The 17,170-nt window shown below is 56.1% G+C and overlaps 1 protein-coding gene across 2 annotated transcripts in view; it reads left to right on the top strand.

Annotated features, from left to right (window-relative positions):
* Window positions 1-6,001, top strand: part of SLC8A2 (solute carrier family 8 member A2) — a 22,096-nt gene extending 16,095 nt beyond the window's left edge. For both annotated transcript variants that reach the window (XM_087827277.1, XM_087827276.1), the window contains 4 exons: window positions 751-875; window positions 1,187-1,286; window positions 4,027-4,305; window positions 5,625-6,001. In XM_087827277.1, coding sequence (XP_087683403.1) covers window positions 751-875; window positions 1,187-1,286; window positions 4,027-4,305; window positions 5,625-6,001 — 881 coding nt within the window. The remainder of the gene's footprint in view (window positions 1-750; window positions 876-1,186; window positions 1,287-4,026; window positions 4,306-5,624) is intronic.
* Window positions 6,002-17,170: the final 11,169 nt, after the last annotated feature.

Genomic DNA, 17,170 nt, shown 5'->3' with positions numbered 1-17,170 from the left:
TAGGTCCAATGTTTGTACTGAATTACAAGCACCCCCTGTTTCCTCACCCCCTCAAACATACTCTAGGATATTTTTAGAGCTTGGGTGTAGAGATCAGGGCTCCTCCCTCAAGAGTGGTGATGATGTTGATGATGTTGGTGATAACAATAAAGAAAATAACATTTCTGCCCCGGCTGGTGTGGCTCAGTTGGTTGAGTGTCGTCCCATGCACCAAAAGGTCTCCAGTTAGATTCCCAGTCAGAGCACAATCCTGGGTTGTGGGCTCAGTCCCGAGAAGGGGGTGTGCAGGAGGCAGACAATGAAAGTTTCTCACATTGATGTTTCTCTCTCTCTCTCTCCCTCTCCCTTCCTCTCTCTAAAATAAATAAAAAATAGATATTTTTTAAAAATTTAAAGAAGAAAATAACATTTCTGACTATCATGTGCCAAGCACTGTTCTAAACACCATGAATTCTTTTAACCCTGCGAGGTAGGTACTATTATTGTGCCTATTCTATAGATATGAGCACTGAGGCACAGAGAGGCTAAAGCATTGCCCAAGGTCACACAGCGCCCACCATAGTAACGCCAGAGCCCACCAGCTGAACCTCAGGGGTCAGCCACGGGAGCTGGGGCACAAGCTGGGGGAGATGGTGGTCAGATAGGAGGCTGGGCAGGTGTCGCCAGGTGGCTTCCCAGACAGGCAGCGAAGGCATCACAGGCCCAATCAGGGTGGCCTCCCCAGGCTAACTGCCACGCCTCGTGCTGCAGGGGACGGGGACAGGAAGCTGACGGCCGAGGAGGAGGAGGCCCGGCGGATAGCAGAGATGGGCAAGCCGGTTCTTGGGGAAAACTGCCGGCTCGAGGTCATCATAGAAGAGTCCTACGACTTTAAGGTGATTTTCTGGGGCCTCGTTTTCTTGGAGGTTTGCCTGCGTCGTTCCTTTGGAGAGGGTCTAAAAGGGGATCAGCTGGGAGGGCCGTAAGGGAGGGGCAACCAAGGGGCCCAGGTCGGCCCCCAGGCCCCGCCGTAAGCACCGCGGACAGCGCACGCCTCCCTTTTCCCTTCTGCTGCGAGCACCCGGGCCTGGAAGGTGGGGACCCCTGAGCATGGGGTGTGGGCCCCCGGCCCCAGCCCCAGTCCCCCTCCTGGGGCACGCGGGGGTGATCACAGGCAATGACCCCTTCCCCACCCTTTCACCCCCAGAACACAGTGGACAAGCTCATCAAGAAAACGAACTTGGCTCTGGTGATTGGCACCCACTCGTGGAGGGAGCAGTTTTTAGAGGCGATTACGGTGAGCGCAGGTAAGTGGGGCGGGAGGAGAGAGAAGGGGGGCGGGAGGCAGACAGGCACAGAGAGGAGCGGAAAGACAGGAAAGGGGGGCAAGGAGAGAGGGACAGAGGTGGAGGGAAAAGAAGAACAGGAGAGACACTAAGAGGGACGGACAAACAGAAAAAGACAGAAAGAAACATAAGAACACAAAAGAGAGAACAGATGCAAACGAGGGAGACAGGCGCACAAAGAGAGGTACCCAGAGAATCACGGAGGAAGCCAGAGGCGGAGAAAGCGGGAGGGCTGTGGGGGAGGCAGGCGGCGAGCTGCAGGGGGCCGCGAGCAGCCGGGAGCCGGGAAGGAAGGCGGGGGCGGGGGCGGGGGCGGGGGTGCAGGGCTGAGGGGAGGAGGGCACCCCGCCCAGGCTTTCTCTTGACGTCTGGAGATTGGAGGGTGGAAACAGGTTAAATGGCGTGGCCTCCCCAGACGGAGCCTGGGCTCCTCTGTTGCCATGGAGACGGTCACCACAGCACCCAGCTCTGCCCTCCTTAAGCTTCAGACGGCTTCCCACTGCCCCCCTGTGGCTGGAGACACTATGGCACTTGGATCAAAGACTCAGTCCTTTTTGATACAGATTGGGGAAACTGAGACCCAGAGACAGAGGAGGGACTGGCCTGAAGTCCCACCAGGAATCCAGAAAGGGCTGATGGGGAAGTCGGGGCTTCTGTCCCTCGCACAGCATCAGTTTTCCTTCAGGGAGGCTTATCTGGTGGGAACTGAAAACATGCAAGGAATCGTGGTCACAAAGAAACTGGTCGGCAGTGGGATCCAAGGAAACCAGGCTTCGGGGATAGAAAAATAGCAGGTAGCAGGCCTAGAGACATCAGGTTGCAGGCCTGTTAGAAACGAGCTGGTGTCTCTCTCTAAGCCACATTCTTTGACATCTATTTCTGAGGGATCCCTGGCCCTGGCCCTGTGCAGGACATTGGGGGGACAAAGAGATGACCATGACAGCTCAGGCCCTGTCCTCGTGGAGCTCACAGTCCAGTGTGGGAGACAGACCTGTCACAGAGAGTGACAACCCAGAGTGGGCAGGGCTCGGATGGGAACCTGAGGAAGCTGCAGGAGTGTCTGACCCAGCTGGAAGGTCAGGGAGAGCTTCCTGAAGGAGGAGGCTTCTCAGCTGAGCCTTCAAATGGAAATAGGAGAGTGTGCCCTCTATTCTCTGACCTTAGCCATGTCTCAGGGGTGTAATCAGTGGTAAACAACAGAAACTCAACCGCAAGTGGCTTAAGCACACTAGAGTTTATTTTTCTCACAGGAGAAAAAAAAATCTGCAGGAGGCAACAGCAGCAACTTAGTAATGTCATTAAATGCCCAAGCCCCTTCTTTGTTTATCTTTCCGTTTCTCAGCTTTTGCCCTCATGGTTGCAAGATGGCTGCTGCACCTCCAGGTGTTGATTCTATGTTCCAGGCAGGAAGAAAGGAAGCAGGGGATCAGGAAGGGGCAGCACGCCTGTCCCGTTGAATTTCCAATTCCATTTTCCTTGGGGTCACAGGAAAGACCTCATCTTTGAGATGTAACATGCAGAACCAAAAAAACACACAAACCACTTAGTTAAGAATTTACAAATTCAAGCATTTATTTCTTTAACAAGCCAAGTGGCCAAGAAAAGTGGGAAAGGAATATATGACCTGAATCCCTGAATCTATCAGTCTCTCATTGCCTCCACTGCCACCGGGTATCCTCTGTCACTGACACTCTGAGGGGCCCTTGGATCGAACCATGGGAAGTGGCTTCCTAATTTGGTGGCTGGCCTGGCTTTTATTCCCTGGCTTGTTCTGAGTGACTGGTCAGGGGTTGCAGTGTCTCTTATCAGCATCCTTCCAGATGTAGTGCTTGGCACACTCAAGCGTGCTCATTGCTTTTCTTTCACTGCCTTGTGCTTGTCAGTGTAGGGCGAGGTAGACAACATGTCATCTGAGGTTTCCCATTACACAAGTCACTGCAGGTCAAAAGCGGGTCAAATTTGGTCACAACAGGTGGCACATACAACTCTAAGGATGAAGCATCCTTTATGAAGCTCAGAAAACACATCCACAACACAGTACCCCTATCAGGAAAGCTAGAGCTTTCCAGAAACCCTCCATCTATGCCTCATTGCCAGACTGGGTCACATGGCCACTGCTGCAAGATATTCTGGGAAAGCAAGTACTTAGCTTAGGACTGCTAGCTGAAAGGAATTTGGGGAAAGTGAAATTTTTACCTGAGGACAAGGCTGTTGCTAGCCTTAAGGGATTCTGGGGGAGTGACTAATGTTAGCTGGGTACATAGCTGTCTACCTGCAAGGGATTCTGGGAAACTGAGTACCTTTAGCTAAGCATGTGACTACTGTTAGCTGCAATCAAAGGAACTGAATATTTCTACCTGCAGAATATTTCTACCTGTGAATATTTCTACATGGCTATCAGTGGCTGTAAAGGCTTCTGGGAAAAGAAATATTTTTAGGTAGGGATATGGCCACCCCTAGCAGCAAGGGATTCTGGGAAGCTGGATAATTTTAGCTGGGTGTATGGCCTCCTGTAGCTTTAAGGGATTCTGGGAAAGTAAATATTTTTACCTGGGCCTATACATTCTCCTAGCTGCAAGGGATTCTGAGAAAATAATTCATTTTATGTTTTGGGATTGGCTCTCTGGAAGTTGAACACAATGGGGCTCTAGGCGAGGAAGGAGGCATGGGTGTGTGCCCCAGCTGGGTCGTGTGCCCACAGGGGACGAGGAGGAGGAGGAGGACGGGTCCCGGGAGGAGCGGCTGCCTTCGTGCTTTGACTACGTCATGCACTTCCTGACGGTGTTCTGGAAGGTGCTGTTCGCCTGCGTGCCCCCCACTGAGTACTGCCACGGCTGGGCTTGCTTCGGTGTCTGCATCCTGGTCATTGGCCTGCTCACCGCCCTCATCGGGGACCTTGCCTCCCACTTTGGCTGCACTGTTGGCCTCAAGGACTCCGTCAACGCTGTGGTCTTCGTGGCCCTGGGCACCTCCATCCCCGGTAACCCCCTGGGAGATGGCCTAGCAGGGTAGGGTCTCAGAGAAGTCAGGCAGTGAAGCCTAAGAGAAAGGTCCTGCAGAAATAAGGTGGTGGAATCATGTAGAACTCGTGTGGTGGGTCCCAGAAAAATATGCTGGTGGCATATAATAGTAACTAGGTGGGGTCCCATAGATTCACTGTGTGAGTGGATTCCCCAAAGCAACCAGGTGGAGTGAGCCATAGAACTAAGGAGGTGGGAAATGGTAGAAGCCTGACGGTGGATTCCATAGAAACAAGATATTAATTTCCCTTTCTCTCCCCTTGCCCCCGCCAAGAAACCAGATGGAAGGTTCCATAGAATTATGTTGATGGGCATGATAGGAACCAGGCCAATGAATTTTGAAGTTAAAAAAAAAAGATGAGGGAACAGAGTAGAAATCAAGGTTGAAGGAGGGGGTGCCATAGAAATAAGATAGTGGGGTTTCAGAGACTATAGCTTATGTCCCATCGAAACACAATGACCATGATCGCCTCTTCCCAAATAAGCCCCGGTGAGAGTCCCTTAGAAACCAGGTGGCTGAAATCCCTACAGGAATAGGGAGACCAGGTGGGTGGGGAGCCCAGCCTTTGTTTCCACATCAGTCAGTTGGTGGCGCTGTCCGCCTAGAAAGCAGGGGGTGGGTCCAGTTGAAAGCAACCGTGTGGGAATGGTTGGTTGCCTGATGCCTGCCCCCTAGACCAGAGGCCTGAGTTATTAGCGAGATGTCCGGGAATGGGTGGGGGCCATAGAAACCGGACATTGCTTGGCAGAAACCACTTGGGGAGTGGACAGGAAAGGGGTTGCATATAGGTGGATCCTAACACTTGTTTTGTCCAGCCTGGTAGCAATGGGATGACTGGGCTCGTAGAAAAACAGGTGGTGGGGTCACGGGAAACAGTGATTCCCATGGAAAGCAGGCAGCAGGCTCCACACAATGCAGAGGTGGGTCCCACAGAAAGTAGACTGAGCTTCACCGAAAGCAGGCAGCGGGTCCCACAGAAGGCAGGCAGTGAAGCCCAGTGACTGTAGACAAGTCGCACCTAATAAAGCAGGGAGTGAGTCCCATGGAAATAAGGCACCGTGCTGTGCAGAAGGCAGGCGGTCGGTCCTGTAGAGAGCAGGCGTGGGGATGGCGACCGACTTTGCCTCGTGGGTGGGGCCCCGTCTCGAGCCCTTACCCCAGGACGCGCGGGGCTGCAGGGGTGGGAGGCGGGGCCTGGGTCCCCGGGGCGCGAGGAGAGTGCGGGTGTTAACGGCAGGCAGGCCCCGCCCTTCTGACCCGCGTGCCTCCGCCCCGCAGACACCTTCGCCAGCAAGGTGGCGGCGCTGCAGGACCAGTGCGCGGACGCGTCCATCGGCAACGTGACCGGCTCCAACGCGGTGAACGTGTTCCTGGGCCTGGGCGTGGCCTGGTCGGTGGCCGCCGTGTACTGGGCGGTGCAGGGCCGCCCCTTCGAGGTGCGCACCGGCACGCTGGCCTTCTCCGTCACGCTCTTCACCGTCTTCGCCTTCGTGGGCATCGCCGTGCTGCTGTACCGGCGCCGGCCGCACATCGGCGGCGAGCTGGGCGGCCCGCGCGGCCCCAAGATCGCCACCACCGCGCTCTTCCTGGGCCTCTGGCTCCTCTACATCCTGTTCGCCAGCCTGGAGGCCTACTGCCACATCCGCGGCTTCTAGCGGCCCCCCAGCAGCCCCTCCCTGCCCCGGAGCCTCCCCGGTCCCCTACCAGCCACCCCGACTCCGGCCCGCCCCCGGGAAACCTCCGCGCCGAGGCCCCTCCCCACGGACCTCCCCTCGGCGACCCCAGAGAATCCGCCGCCTCTCCCTAGACACCAGCCAGGACCGTCCTCCAGAGAACCCCACCCCCACCACCGTGGACCGACCGGTGTGCCCCGGGGCCTCAGAGCTCAGCCCTCCCTGGGGGGCCCTTGGAGGGGGCTGATGCGCCCTTTCCCCAACCTTCAGGGAGCTCCGCTCAGCCCCCCAGGGAGGGGGGAGGGGAGGGGCAGGCGCGCGCGAGCACAAAGGGGGACACACCTTCCCTGATTTCTCCACTCAGGCCCTTGGGAGGACGCTCATTCTCGAGGCTTGGAGAAGGGAGGGGAGAAGTTTGGGGTTTCGGAGCTGGAGGGGGCATATTTGGGACCTGCAGTCTCTCACATTCCAGCGCCCCACTCTCCACTACCTCTGAGAGCCCAGCCACGCCTCTGAGGGGTGGCCTGTGTGTGTATATAGCGTGTTTGGGGGAGGGGGTCGCGGGAGGGTGCATGTCTTGGGGAAAGGGGGGGGGTGACAGACTTTCCTTTTCAAAGGGCAGCAGACTCCCCCAGCCATGAGAATCAACTTTGGGGAGGCGGCCAAGAATCAAAGGGAGTCCAGCCATCGCCCCCTGACAATCTCGACGGCTATTTTGCCCTCAGTGCCAGCCGATCCGGCAGGACCCTCGAAGAGGAGCCGAGGGTCCAGAGGACCAATGCTACAAGCCAGCACACGCTGCCACATCTCTGCCTGATGGGGAGCAGGGGCGGGCGGGAGGGTGGGACAGGGACCAGGGGTGGGCATTTTTAACTTTGGAGGCCACCCATCTGTTGGTAGGCCGTCTGCATTTTCTTACTGTTGATGTTTCCCCGCCCAAAGGACACACTTGGGGCGTGGGGAGTGCTGCCCACTTCTTGGACCCTGAGGATGACTCTGCAACCCCATAACACCCTGCTTCTCACGGGTTTTTAGCGTTCCGTCGTCCTGTTGTGCATAGGCCCCGCATCCCAGGCCTGCTCCCCTTCTCTACTCCCCTTCTCTACTCCCAGCTCATCAGCGCCAGTCACCGTCTCTCTTCTCTGTGATTTCTGTAAAAGTTGCCATAAAACTTTGAAATTCCGCCTGGGAAACAGCCTTCCCGGGAGAAGTTGGGATTCAGGAGGAGCGAGCTAATGAGGTCTTTGATTGAGATTTTCCGCAGCTGTGAAGTAGACCAGGTGATCCGCGTTTTTCCAGGCCCGCAGCCCTGGGCGGGACGCACCGCTTTCCCCAGCCACGCCCACCCCGCCCGGAGCGCCCCTGGCCACGCCCCGGAGCGCCCTAGCCACGCCCCCGGAGCGCCTAGCCACGCCCCTATCCATCAGCAACAGAATATTCCTCTTCACAGGGCATCCTGGGACTCAGTTTGCCCGAGCAGGAGCTGGGGGTGATGGGGTTTCCTGAATAAAGCAAGTAACTTTCTCAGAAAGCTGGAATAGGAGGAGGAGACTCGTGAGTTGCTGGCTTTTTCGTGCAAGTGGTTACCATGAATGGAGTACGGGGCTTTGGGGAGTGAGGAGAGCTCAGAAGGACCAGTTATAAGAGACCTTATCAGCCACGCTAGGGGCTTGGAATTTATCCTAAAAGCAAAGGGGAGCTTCGGAAGGGATTTCAAGTGGGGGATGGGGCGGGGCAGGCAATCGTATCTGATTTACGTTTTCCACTGTTCCTTCTGGCTACCTGTGGGGCTGGAGACTGGGGAGATCAGGGAGGGGGGGTTCCTGGGGTCGGGTGGTAGGAAGGAAGATGGTGAGAAGGGGGTGGTTCAGAGAGAGAATGGATCGGGCCCTGGCAGGGAAGAGATGGTGCACTCACCTCGACAGGCCTGGGAGGGTTTACTGAGGGATATGAGGGGCGGACAGGGTTAAGGAAAACCAGAGGGAAGGTGCAGTGCCCGGGGCACCAGCAGAGGGCGAAGTGACCGCCCCGAGCTTGAGAGCCTGAGCTGAGTCACCTGCACCCTTGAGGCTCTAGCTGTAGCGGAGGAGAGGAGTAAGACACCCCCAACCCACTCCCCAAAGAGAAGGGAGGCAGAGAGGGAACACCCCAGCCTTACTCTCCTCCCACCCAGCAGTCTCCTGCTGGAGCCTCCCGTTGGCTCTCAGCTTCTCGGGGGCACAGAGAGGAGGGGGAAAGGTGGGGAGTCAATCCGGGAGGGGTGATGGGGAGAGTTTTCAGAGTGAGGTATCTTCTGGGCTTGGGAATGAAGGTGAGGTAAGTGGGAGGAATAGGCTTGGAGAGTATGCTGGGTTCAGGGGGTGCGTGCTGTGGGACGTCCAGGGATGTCACGGAGGGGACACCTGGAGCTCAGGAGACCTGGCTGCGCTGGAGAGACTTGAGATTTGTTGGCCATGGGGTGTCACCAAGCCTCAGGAGGGGTAGGACTGCCCAGGGAGAGGGTGCAGTGTGAGAGGGGCACGAACAGTACCTTGAGGGGCTCCAACATCTGAGGGGTGCGTGGAAGGTGGGAGAGGTGTTGACAGAGGGGTAGGTGGTGACCTGGGGCACTTGAAACCGAGGGAAGAGAGTTTCCAGATGAGGGCGTGGTCCACAGGGTGGGAGGCGGCGGGCTGAGGAGTGACCCTGGAACTTAGGATTTGCCCGGAGCTGTCGGGTGGAAGGTGGGGGCAGGAGTCAAGCTGAGTGAAGAGGGAGTGGCAGTTGGGGGAGCTGAGTGAGCGCGTGTAGACCACGCTGGAGAATCTTGGAGGAGAGGGGGCGTTGCTGGAGGAAGATGGGGCAGGAACAGGCTGTTCCGCCAAGGTGGGGACAGTTGTGAAGCAGGAGGGTGCTGAACGCAAGGGCATTCAGCATCTGGGGGACTGGAGTTCGTGAGAACGGTGCCACCAGCAGCTGGCAGTTATGGAGAGCCCACGATGCCAGGCTCTATGCCGGGCTCTCCTAGGCACAGGCTCGTTCAATCCGCCACCAGGCTTAGCAATCACTCCCGTTGCGCAGGTCAGGAGACTGAGGCCCAGAGAGGTGAGGCTACTAGGAAGGGCAGAGATGGGAGACAGGGGGGTCCAGGGTGCACAGTGGGACAGTGACACACTTCAGGGGTGCAGAGGCTGGCAGCAGGGAGATGAGTGAGGTCTCAGCCTTAGTGCTGGGTGTACCCAGATGTGGATGAGATGAGAGGCCTTACAGATGTCCCTTCATCCCACCTCAAAGGTGGTGATTCCCACCTGGGTGAAGGAGTTCCAGGGGAGCAGCTTGGGAGTGATTTAGATGATTTGTCATGGGAGGCAGCACAGCACGAGGATTTATTTCCTGTGTGCCTCAGTGTCCTCATCTGGAAAATGGGGACAATAACAATAATGGCACTAATGGTACCTATTTCACAGGGCTGTTGTATTAAATTATAATTTATTAGAATTTTATAGAATATATTATATTAAATTTTATATTTTCTCATAAATCACATTAAATTATATATTTATATAAGAATAATACCTGGCACATAGTAAGTGCCCTATGGATGGAAAACAGTTATATTTGCCAGGTGTTCCCAACTTGCCTGTTCACTTTCATATTCCATATTCTCTCTCTTACACACACACACACACACACAGCCCTCCACTCTCCATCCTGGAAGGACAGCCTCAGAAGGACAGACATGCAGAGTACCCATGAACCTGCTTTACCACCCGAGTCCTGGCTGCTAGACCAGCAAACCCTGGGAGAACTGGATGAGGGGGGCTACACTTTCCCTCCAGGCCCTGGGATTCATTTATTTTTTTCTTAAAGATTTTTTAAATTGATTTTTAGAAAGAGAGGAAGGTAGAGGGAGAGATAGAGAGAAACATCCATGTAAGAGCAGAACATTGATCGGCTGCCTCCTGCACGCTCCCTGCTGGGGCTCGAGCCAGCAGCTGGGGCATGTGCCCTGACCCCTCACCAGGGATCAAACCGGCAACCTTCCGTCACACAGGATGACGCCCAACTAACTGGGCCACACTGGCCAGGGCCCCTGGGATTCTTTTTCTTTTTTTAACCCTCACCCAAGGATATTTTTTCCTTTGCTTTTCAGAGAGAGGAGAAGGGAGAGAGAGAAAGAGAGACATCGATTGGTTGCCTTCTCACGTGCCCTAGTTGGGGCAAGGGACTGAGCCTGCAGCCGAGGCACGTGCCCTGAATGGGATCGAACCTGGGGCCCGTCAGTCCACAGGCTCACGCTAACCGCTGAGCCAAACCAGCCAGGGTGCTCTGGGTTTCTTTAATTCACTTTATCCATTGTGTGCCTGACACTCTGCTGGGGACACTGCAGGGACCCAAGTGTCCCTGTGCTCACCGGGTCACAGCGCAGTGGGGGGCTCATGCCAAACGGTGCAAGAGGTGGTGGCCAGGTGGGACTTGTGAGGGCAAGGACTCTGGAGTAAGACCCCGGGGGGAAGCAGATGGCACAGAATTGGGGGAGGCGAGTGTAAGAAGGGACTGTGAACAGAGGCCTGCAGGCCGTGGGGCAATGGACAAGGGATGGCATAGCACCCGGGGCTGCAAGGGGAGCACTAACACCCCCAGGCTGAGGGACGAGAGGAGGGGGTGACTTCCAGAACCTGGAGAGCGTGTCTGTCTGTAAGTCCTTATAAGGGCGGCTTCCTGTTAACATTTTTATTAATAGATCCGAAATAATTGTGGTTTAAATAAGATGAATCTCTTTCTGGTATGGGAACTCTATTTCATGAGGACAATAAAAGGCCCAGGTTTCTTCTATCATGTTGCTCTGACATAGCTAGAATCTGGCCCTGGCCTGTTTAGTCCCCGACAGCTCACCTCCAGGGCATCATTCCGACCAAAGGATGGGGACAGGGGGACAGGCCCCGGGTTCACCCGGCCCACTGTCCCCCGAGTTCTTCCCCAGGGGCTCCGTGCATCACGTCCTTCTGCATCGCAGTTGCCAGACTTGAACGGCCACACGTAGCTGCCAGAGGAGCTGGGGGCAAAGGTAGTTTTTATTCTAAGTCATCATGCTAAAAACCATAGAGGATTTTTTAAATTTTATATATTTTTACTGACTTCAGAGAGAGAGGAAGGGAGAGGGAGAGAGAAATATCGATCGGCTGCCTCCTGCACACCCCCGACTGGGAATCAAGCCAGCCAGCCGGGCATTGCCCTGACCAGGAATGGAACCGACGGCCTCTCTGCATAGGGCGATACTTAACCAGCTGAGCCACACCAGCCAGGGCAACCACAGAGGATTCCTAAGGAAACGTGGAAGATGGATGTTGAAGGACACTGAGCAGCCTGTTCTGCAGAAGGTTTGAAGGAACACACAGAGGTGATCAGATGAATTCACCGCTGACATGCATGCCAAGGAGCCCCAGGATCTTTGCATCACCCGTTCCAAGAGGAAGGTCTCCAGCTAGAGCCAGTCTGGTCCTCTAACCTTCCCCAAACTCTGAAATCCATATTTCCTCAGCCCCCTCTTTCCAGATGGTTCCCCAAGCCCTTAGCCTGTTCCCTCCAAATAAATGTGCAGCCTGAGACATCCCTTCCCCCCAACTCCCGATGCCTCACCCACCTTCCCCAGACCCTCCAAGCATCTTGTTGCAGCATCTGTGTCTACATAACAAGAACCACCCAACACTGACTGGCTTAAAATGACAAGTTCTCCTCTCTCACTGGGGACTCAGGACTGCAGTCAGCTGTCGGCTGAGGCTAGTTATCTGATGTCTACCAGGGTGACAGTTGGTGCTGGCTGTCAGCCCAAAGCTGGGGCTGCTGACACCAGATAGGTCTTTCTTGACAGTTTCCATGTCTCTCTTTGCGTTTTGTCTGGACAGTGACTCTCCCCCTGTCTCTGTTTCCAAAGGTCTCTGTCTCCTTTTGACTCCCTCTCCCTAATTCTGCACGTTGCTCTTTCTGTCTCTGTCTCTCTGTTTCTCATCTGTACCTTTACTCCCCCCCCCCCCCGTTTCCAAATATCAGTCTCCCCACTGCTCTGTGTGTGTCTGTATGTCTATGTCTCTGTGTCAGTTATCTGTTGCCGCATAACAAACCACCCTGAAACTTGGTGGCTTCAACAACAGTGTACTATTTTTCAGGAGTCTGTGTGTTGACAGTGGCTTTTGTGTTCCACGTAGGGTTGGGTGAGGCTAGAATGTGCAAGATGTTGTCACTTGTGACTGGCAGGGGCGCCTGTGGTCTGGGCCACTTCACTCCTCCCTGTGGCCAGTTTGAAGAACCACAGTGGAAGCTACAAGGCCTCCAGTCACTTCCACCACATTCTGTTGGTCAAGCAAGTTACAAGATATCTTGAGATAAGGAGATTGTCCTGGATCACCTAGGTGGACCTAGATGCAATCATGTGGCTCCTTATGAGAGGGAAACAGAGGGACATTATAGGACACACAGAGGAGGAGGCCATGTGGAGATGGGCCAGAGATTTGAAGATGCTGGCTTTGAAGACTGGAGCGATGTGGCCATGAGCCAAGCCATGTCCCAGCCCCCAGAGCCGGGAAGAAGCAGGGGATGTATCTTCCCTGGAGCCTCCAGAGGGAATGCAGCCCTGGTGACACCTTGAGTGCAGCCCATGGGGACTGATTTTGTGCTTGTAGCTTCCAGAACTGTGAAAGAATAGATCTGTCTTGTTGCAAGCCACTGAGTTTGTGCTAATTCGTTACAGCAGCCACAGGAAACTTATACACCGTCTTTAGAGTGAATTCACTACTGCCTTTGTGTCTTAGTTTCTATGTATCTCTATATCTTGAACCAGTTTTCCAGAGAAACAGAACCAATAGGATGTGTAGATAGATAGGTAGGTATAGATAGGGACTTACTTTTAAAAATTGGCTCGTGTGATTGTGGGGACTGGCAAGTCCAAACTGTGCAGGGCGGGCCAGCAGGCTGAGACTGACGCTGCAGCTCAAGTCCAAAGGCAGCCTGGAAGCAGAGTTCCCTCTCTCCGGGGACCTCAGTCTTTTCTCTGAAGACCTTCAACTGATTAGATGAGGCCCACTCACATTATGGAGGGTAATCTGCTTTACTGGTTTAAATGTTAATCACATCTGAAAACCGCCTTCACAGCAACATCTGAATGAAAGTTTGACCAAACATCTGGGCACCAAGTAGACATGTACAATTCACCATCACAGGGGGATCTTGTCTCCCCTGTGCCCTCTCTCTGTCCATCCACCATGTCCCTGTCTTAGGCTGGGCTCCACAGAAGCTGGCCTGAGGCAAGGATGGGCCACAAGTGGTTTATTTGGGAGGTGATTCCAGGAGACACTGGAGGGGAGACAGGGAAGGAAGCCATTAAGGGCTGTGCTGATGAGCAGGTCCCCTCCTGCTCAGCACAATGGGACCGCTGGGGACTGTAGAACCCTCTTTGGGTGCCCAACCTGAGGGTGAGGAATTGGAGTATCTATCCACTAGCCCCTGGATGCTGATGGGGAGGCTGCTTTCAGGGGTTGACTCTCAGAACTCCTCCCCCGCCCCCGCCACAGCTGGAGAGCACACTGGGGGGTGCCCGTGCCAGGATGGGGAGCAGCTGTTGGCTCACAGGGGTCCGAATGGGGCACCCACAGTCCACGAGCCTCACTGCCTCTCTGTTCCAATGGGAAAGTGCGTGGGCACCATCGAGGGCAGGCACGGCTGTGCCAGGTCTCCCCTCCCCTGGCCACGCGCCCCCAGAGCGCACAGCTTCCGGCCCCTCCAGGGAACGGGAAGGGTGGGCCCCGGCAGCTCCTCTGCATCCCGCCGGCCCCCTGAGGCTTGGAGTCTGACTCTCACGAGGACCTGCAGGTTCTCAGGCTGTGGGGGAGAAGGGGTGGGGGCTCCGACTCAGTGCCTCCAAGGTATTTGCTCTCTTTCGCTCCCGCCTCCCTGGTCCCTGCCCTCTCCCCGCAAGTTTCTCCCCGGAGGTGGAGGGAAGGAAATGTCAGAGATGATGGATGGAGAGGGGGCAGCTGGGGTCAGCAGGGGAGGGACCGAAGGGCTGGAGGGGAGAGGAACAGAAAGGGGGGAGGGGCCACAGAGGAAAACAAACCGAGATGGAGACAGAATTAGAAGAGACTTGAAACGCCAGGCCCGGGGGGCGGGGAGGGAGGGAGCGGGATGGGGCAGAGCCGGCGCCCGAGGGTTAGAGTAATCCCCCCCAAACCCGCACAAAGCCCGAGGGGCGGCTGCCGGGGACGCGCAGAGAAACCCAGAGATGAAAAGGCGTTGGGCCTACACTCGGGACCAGAGCGGGGTGAAGGGGGGGAGGGAGACACACACACACACACACACACACACACACACACGCGGGACCCAGGCCTGGGGCACAGAGGCAGAGATGGAGAGGGAGAGAGACAGAGGCCCCCGGAGACAGAGAGACAGAGAGAGAGACAGAGAGAGAATGAGAGACAGAGACAGAGAGATAGAAAAAGATGGAAGAAAACACATGAGACAGACAGATGGACGGACAGGACAGACAGATGCGGGCCCGCACACAAGACAGGGAGGGCCGCAGTGAGAGAGGGAGAGGAAGTGGGGGAGAGACCAAGAGGAGGGGGGAGGGAAGTGGAGAGACCCAGAAAAGGGACCCAGGGGCACAAAGAGCAACGGGCCGAAGCCAGCAGACGCCCAGGACGGGCAGGGCCGGGAGGGCAGGGCTGGGGTGGGAGCCCCCCGCCCCTCCTCCGCCGGGTCAGGCCGGTCCCCGGCCGCCTCTGCCCAGCCATGGCTAATGCTATGATTGCTTGGCGGGGCGGCAGGCAGCTGGTGACAAATGAGCCGCCCGAGTCACCAGCCCCCGTGATGGATGGCCCAGGGGCTGGCGGAGGGGCGGGCGCGGGGGGGGGGGGCTCCCCCAAGATAAATGTTCCCTTCTCCGGGAGCAGGGCCAGGCAGGGGAGGAACTGGGGATTGGGGCGATGCACTTATGAAAGGTCTGGGCAGCGGGGGGAGCGAGGGCCAGACAGGAAGGAAGAAACCCAGGGACGTGGAGGGGGGACACAAAGGCCCAGAGACAGAGGTCCCCAGATATAGAGTGGGGGGAGGAGGGAGGGAGAGAGACTGAGAGGGAGAAAATAAGATATAGTGAGAATAAGAGACACAGAGAGATGGAGACAGAGACACACAGAGACAGAGAGAAAGAAACACAGGTAGAGAGAAAATGATGCAGGTAGAGACACATGAGACAGACAGTCGAACAGATAGACACACACCCAAGACAGAAACAGACCTAGAAGGCACCTGGGCAGAGATACAGATCCTTGGAGAGCCCTAGAGGGAGGGAGGAGGGGAGGAGGGAGGGAGACACAAACACAGAGCTGATGATAAAGAGGGGAAACTGAGGCAAGAGCTAGCTGACCAAGAGAGAAGACAGGAGGGGGCCCTGAGCAGCTCCTCACTCACCCTCTCAGCTCCTAGAGCCTCTGAGGGCAGGTCCTGGGGGTCCCTGGGGGTCTCCAGGGGTGGGAAGACTGAGGTGAGCAAGAGGGTCCTACCCAGGTCACTGAGAGGGCCACAGCCAAGCTGGGGGGAATCTGTGTTGGGGAGACCTGGGAGGTCCCCCAGATGTATTCATGGAGGGATCAGTGGGGTGGGTATGGATGAAGCCTTCCCATCTATAAATGGGGCAGGGGGAGCCTGGAGGGTGAGACCCCTCCCAGGGCCACTGTTCATTTGGGACTCCCATGCCGGCACCCAGGGGCCCAAACCCACCCTCACAGATGCAGCCACACTGGGGTCAGCAAACCCAGACCCAGGCCTGGACCCCGTCAGCTCCCTCCCCTGGGGGTCCAAAGACTATTTAGAGAGACATCTGGGCAGAGGAGGCTGAGGTCAGAGAGAGAGATGGGACTGGGGGGGGGTCTGTCCTGCACACACAGACAGGGAGGGGAGTGAGAAAGCCGGCTGCCCAGCCCTCCAGACCTCGCCTGTCCCACCCGTTTTTCTCTCAGACTCTGATTTTTTCCCCTTTCCAATGTCTCGCTCCTCTTTAATTAAAAAGATTTATGCCCAGGAGTCCAAGCTCCTCCCACCCTCGTTGTGGAGGCAGGAGGGTCCTGAGCTCAGAGCTTCGGAAGAAACAACCCTTTTCCTCCCAGTGACATCCCCTCACTGGCCCCCCTGGGCCCTCACCCAGTGAAGACAAAGTCGCCTCCGTTCATCAGTCCCCTCACCCCTCACTGGGACTGTCACTCAGGCCACACTCCTTGTTTGCAGAATCAGCTTGGGCAAGGGGACCTCAGTGTGTCCCCCAGGATGCACAGTGAGGCTGGGGGTCCAGACCCCTGGCTCCCCACCCTGAACCTCAGCTGAGGGCCTTGATGGGGAGGGGCACACAGAAGAGCTTTGTGTCTTTAATTAAAAAGTGATTTAAATTAATTTTCTGCTCCAAAACCCCTACCTGGGGGGCAGGGGTGTGTGGCAGTGATTAAAGCTCCCCTTCCCCCCCCTTCCTTAAAGGGCCAGTGCCACCCATGGGACAGCCTCCTTGTATACAAGGGATTCTGGGGGAGCACCAAGGGCCCCCAAGTCCTGGCACCTCTAGTTTAGCTGGTTCCCCATTACCCCCTCAACCCAAACTTGTCCAGCAGATGGGGAGACTGAGGCCCGGGGAGGGAAGACCCTTCCTTGGCCTCCCCCACAGCCCCCCTACTTGCCCTCTCCGGCTGGGCAGTGCCTCTGTCCTAACTCCCACCCCTCAGGCTGTGCCTCTAGCCAGCTCACCCCTGACCCTGGCCTGGTTTTGTTTAATTTCCCCAAGATGAGAGTATGAAGGAGGAGTAGGTCCCGCAGAGGTAGAGCTGTTTATGAGGGTCGTAAAAATATCCTTAGAGCCCAGCAGGGGAGGCGCACTGCCTGGCCGGCTCACCCTCCACCTCTGTCTGCTTCCCTCTCTCCGAGTCTCTGTCTCTCTCTGGTCTCTAAGCCCCTCTCTCTGGATCTCTGTGCCCCCCCACTGGGTCTCTGTCCCTCTCTTCTGGTCTTGTGCCCTTCTCTGGGTCTCTGTTCCTGTTCCCTTCTCTCTGGATCACTGTCTCACTTCTCTTTGTCACTGTCCCTCTAGAGTGATGGTTTGTAACTTTTGGGGAGTAAAGTTTTCTCTTTGTGAAAATA

This window comes from Miniopterus natalensis, chromosome 18 (assembly GCF_054644295.1).
Source record: "Miniopterus natalensis isolate mMinNat1 chromosome 18, mMinNat1.hap1, whole genome shotgun sequence".
NCBI classification, from domain to species: Eukaryota; Metazoa; Chordata; class Mammalia; order Chiroptera; family Miniopteridae; genus Miniopterus; species Miniopterus natalensis.
The sequence above is the reverse complement of the archived record's forward strand: the minus strand, read 5'-3'. Positions and strand labels throughout refer to the sequence as shown.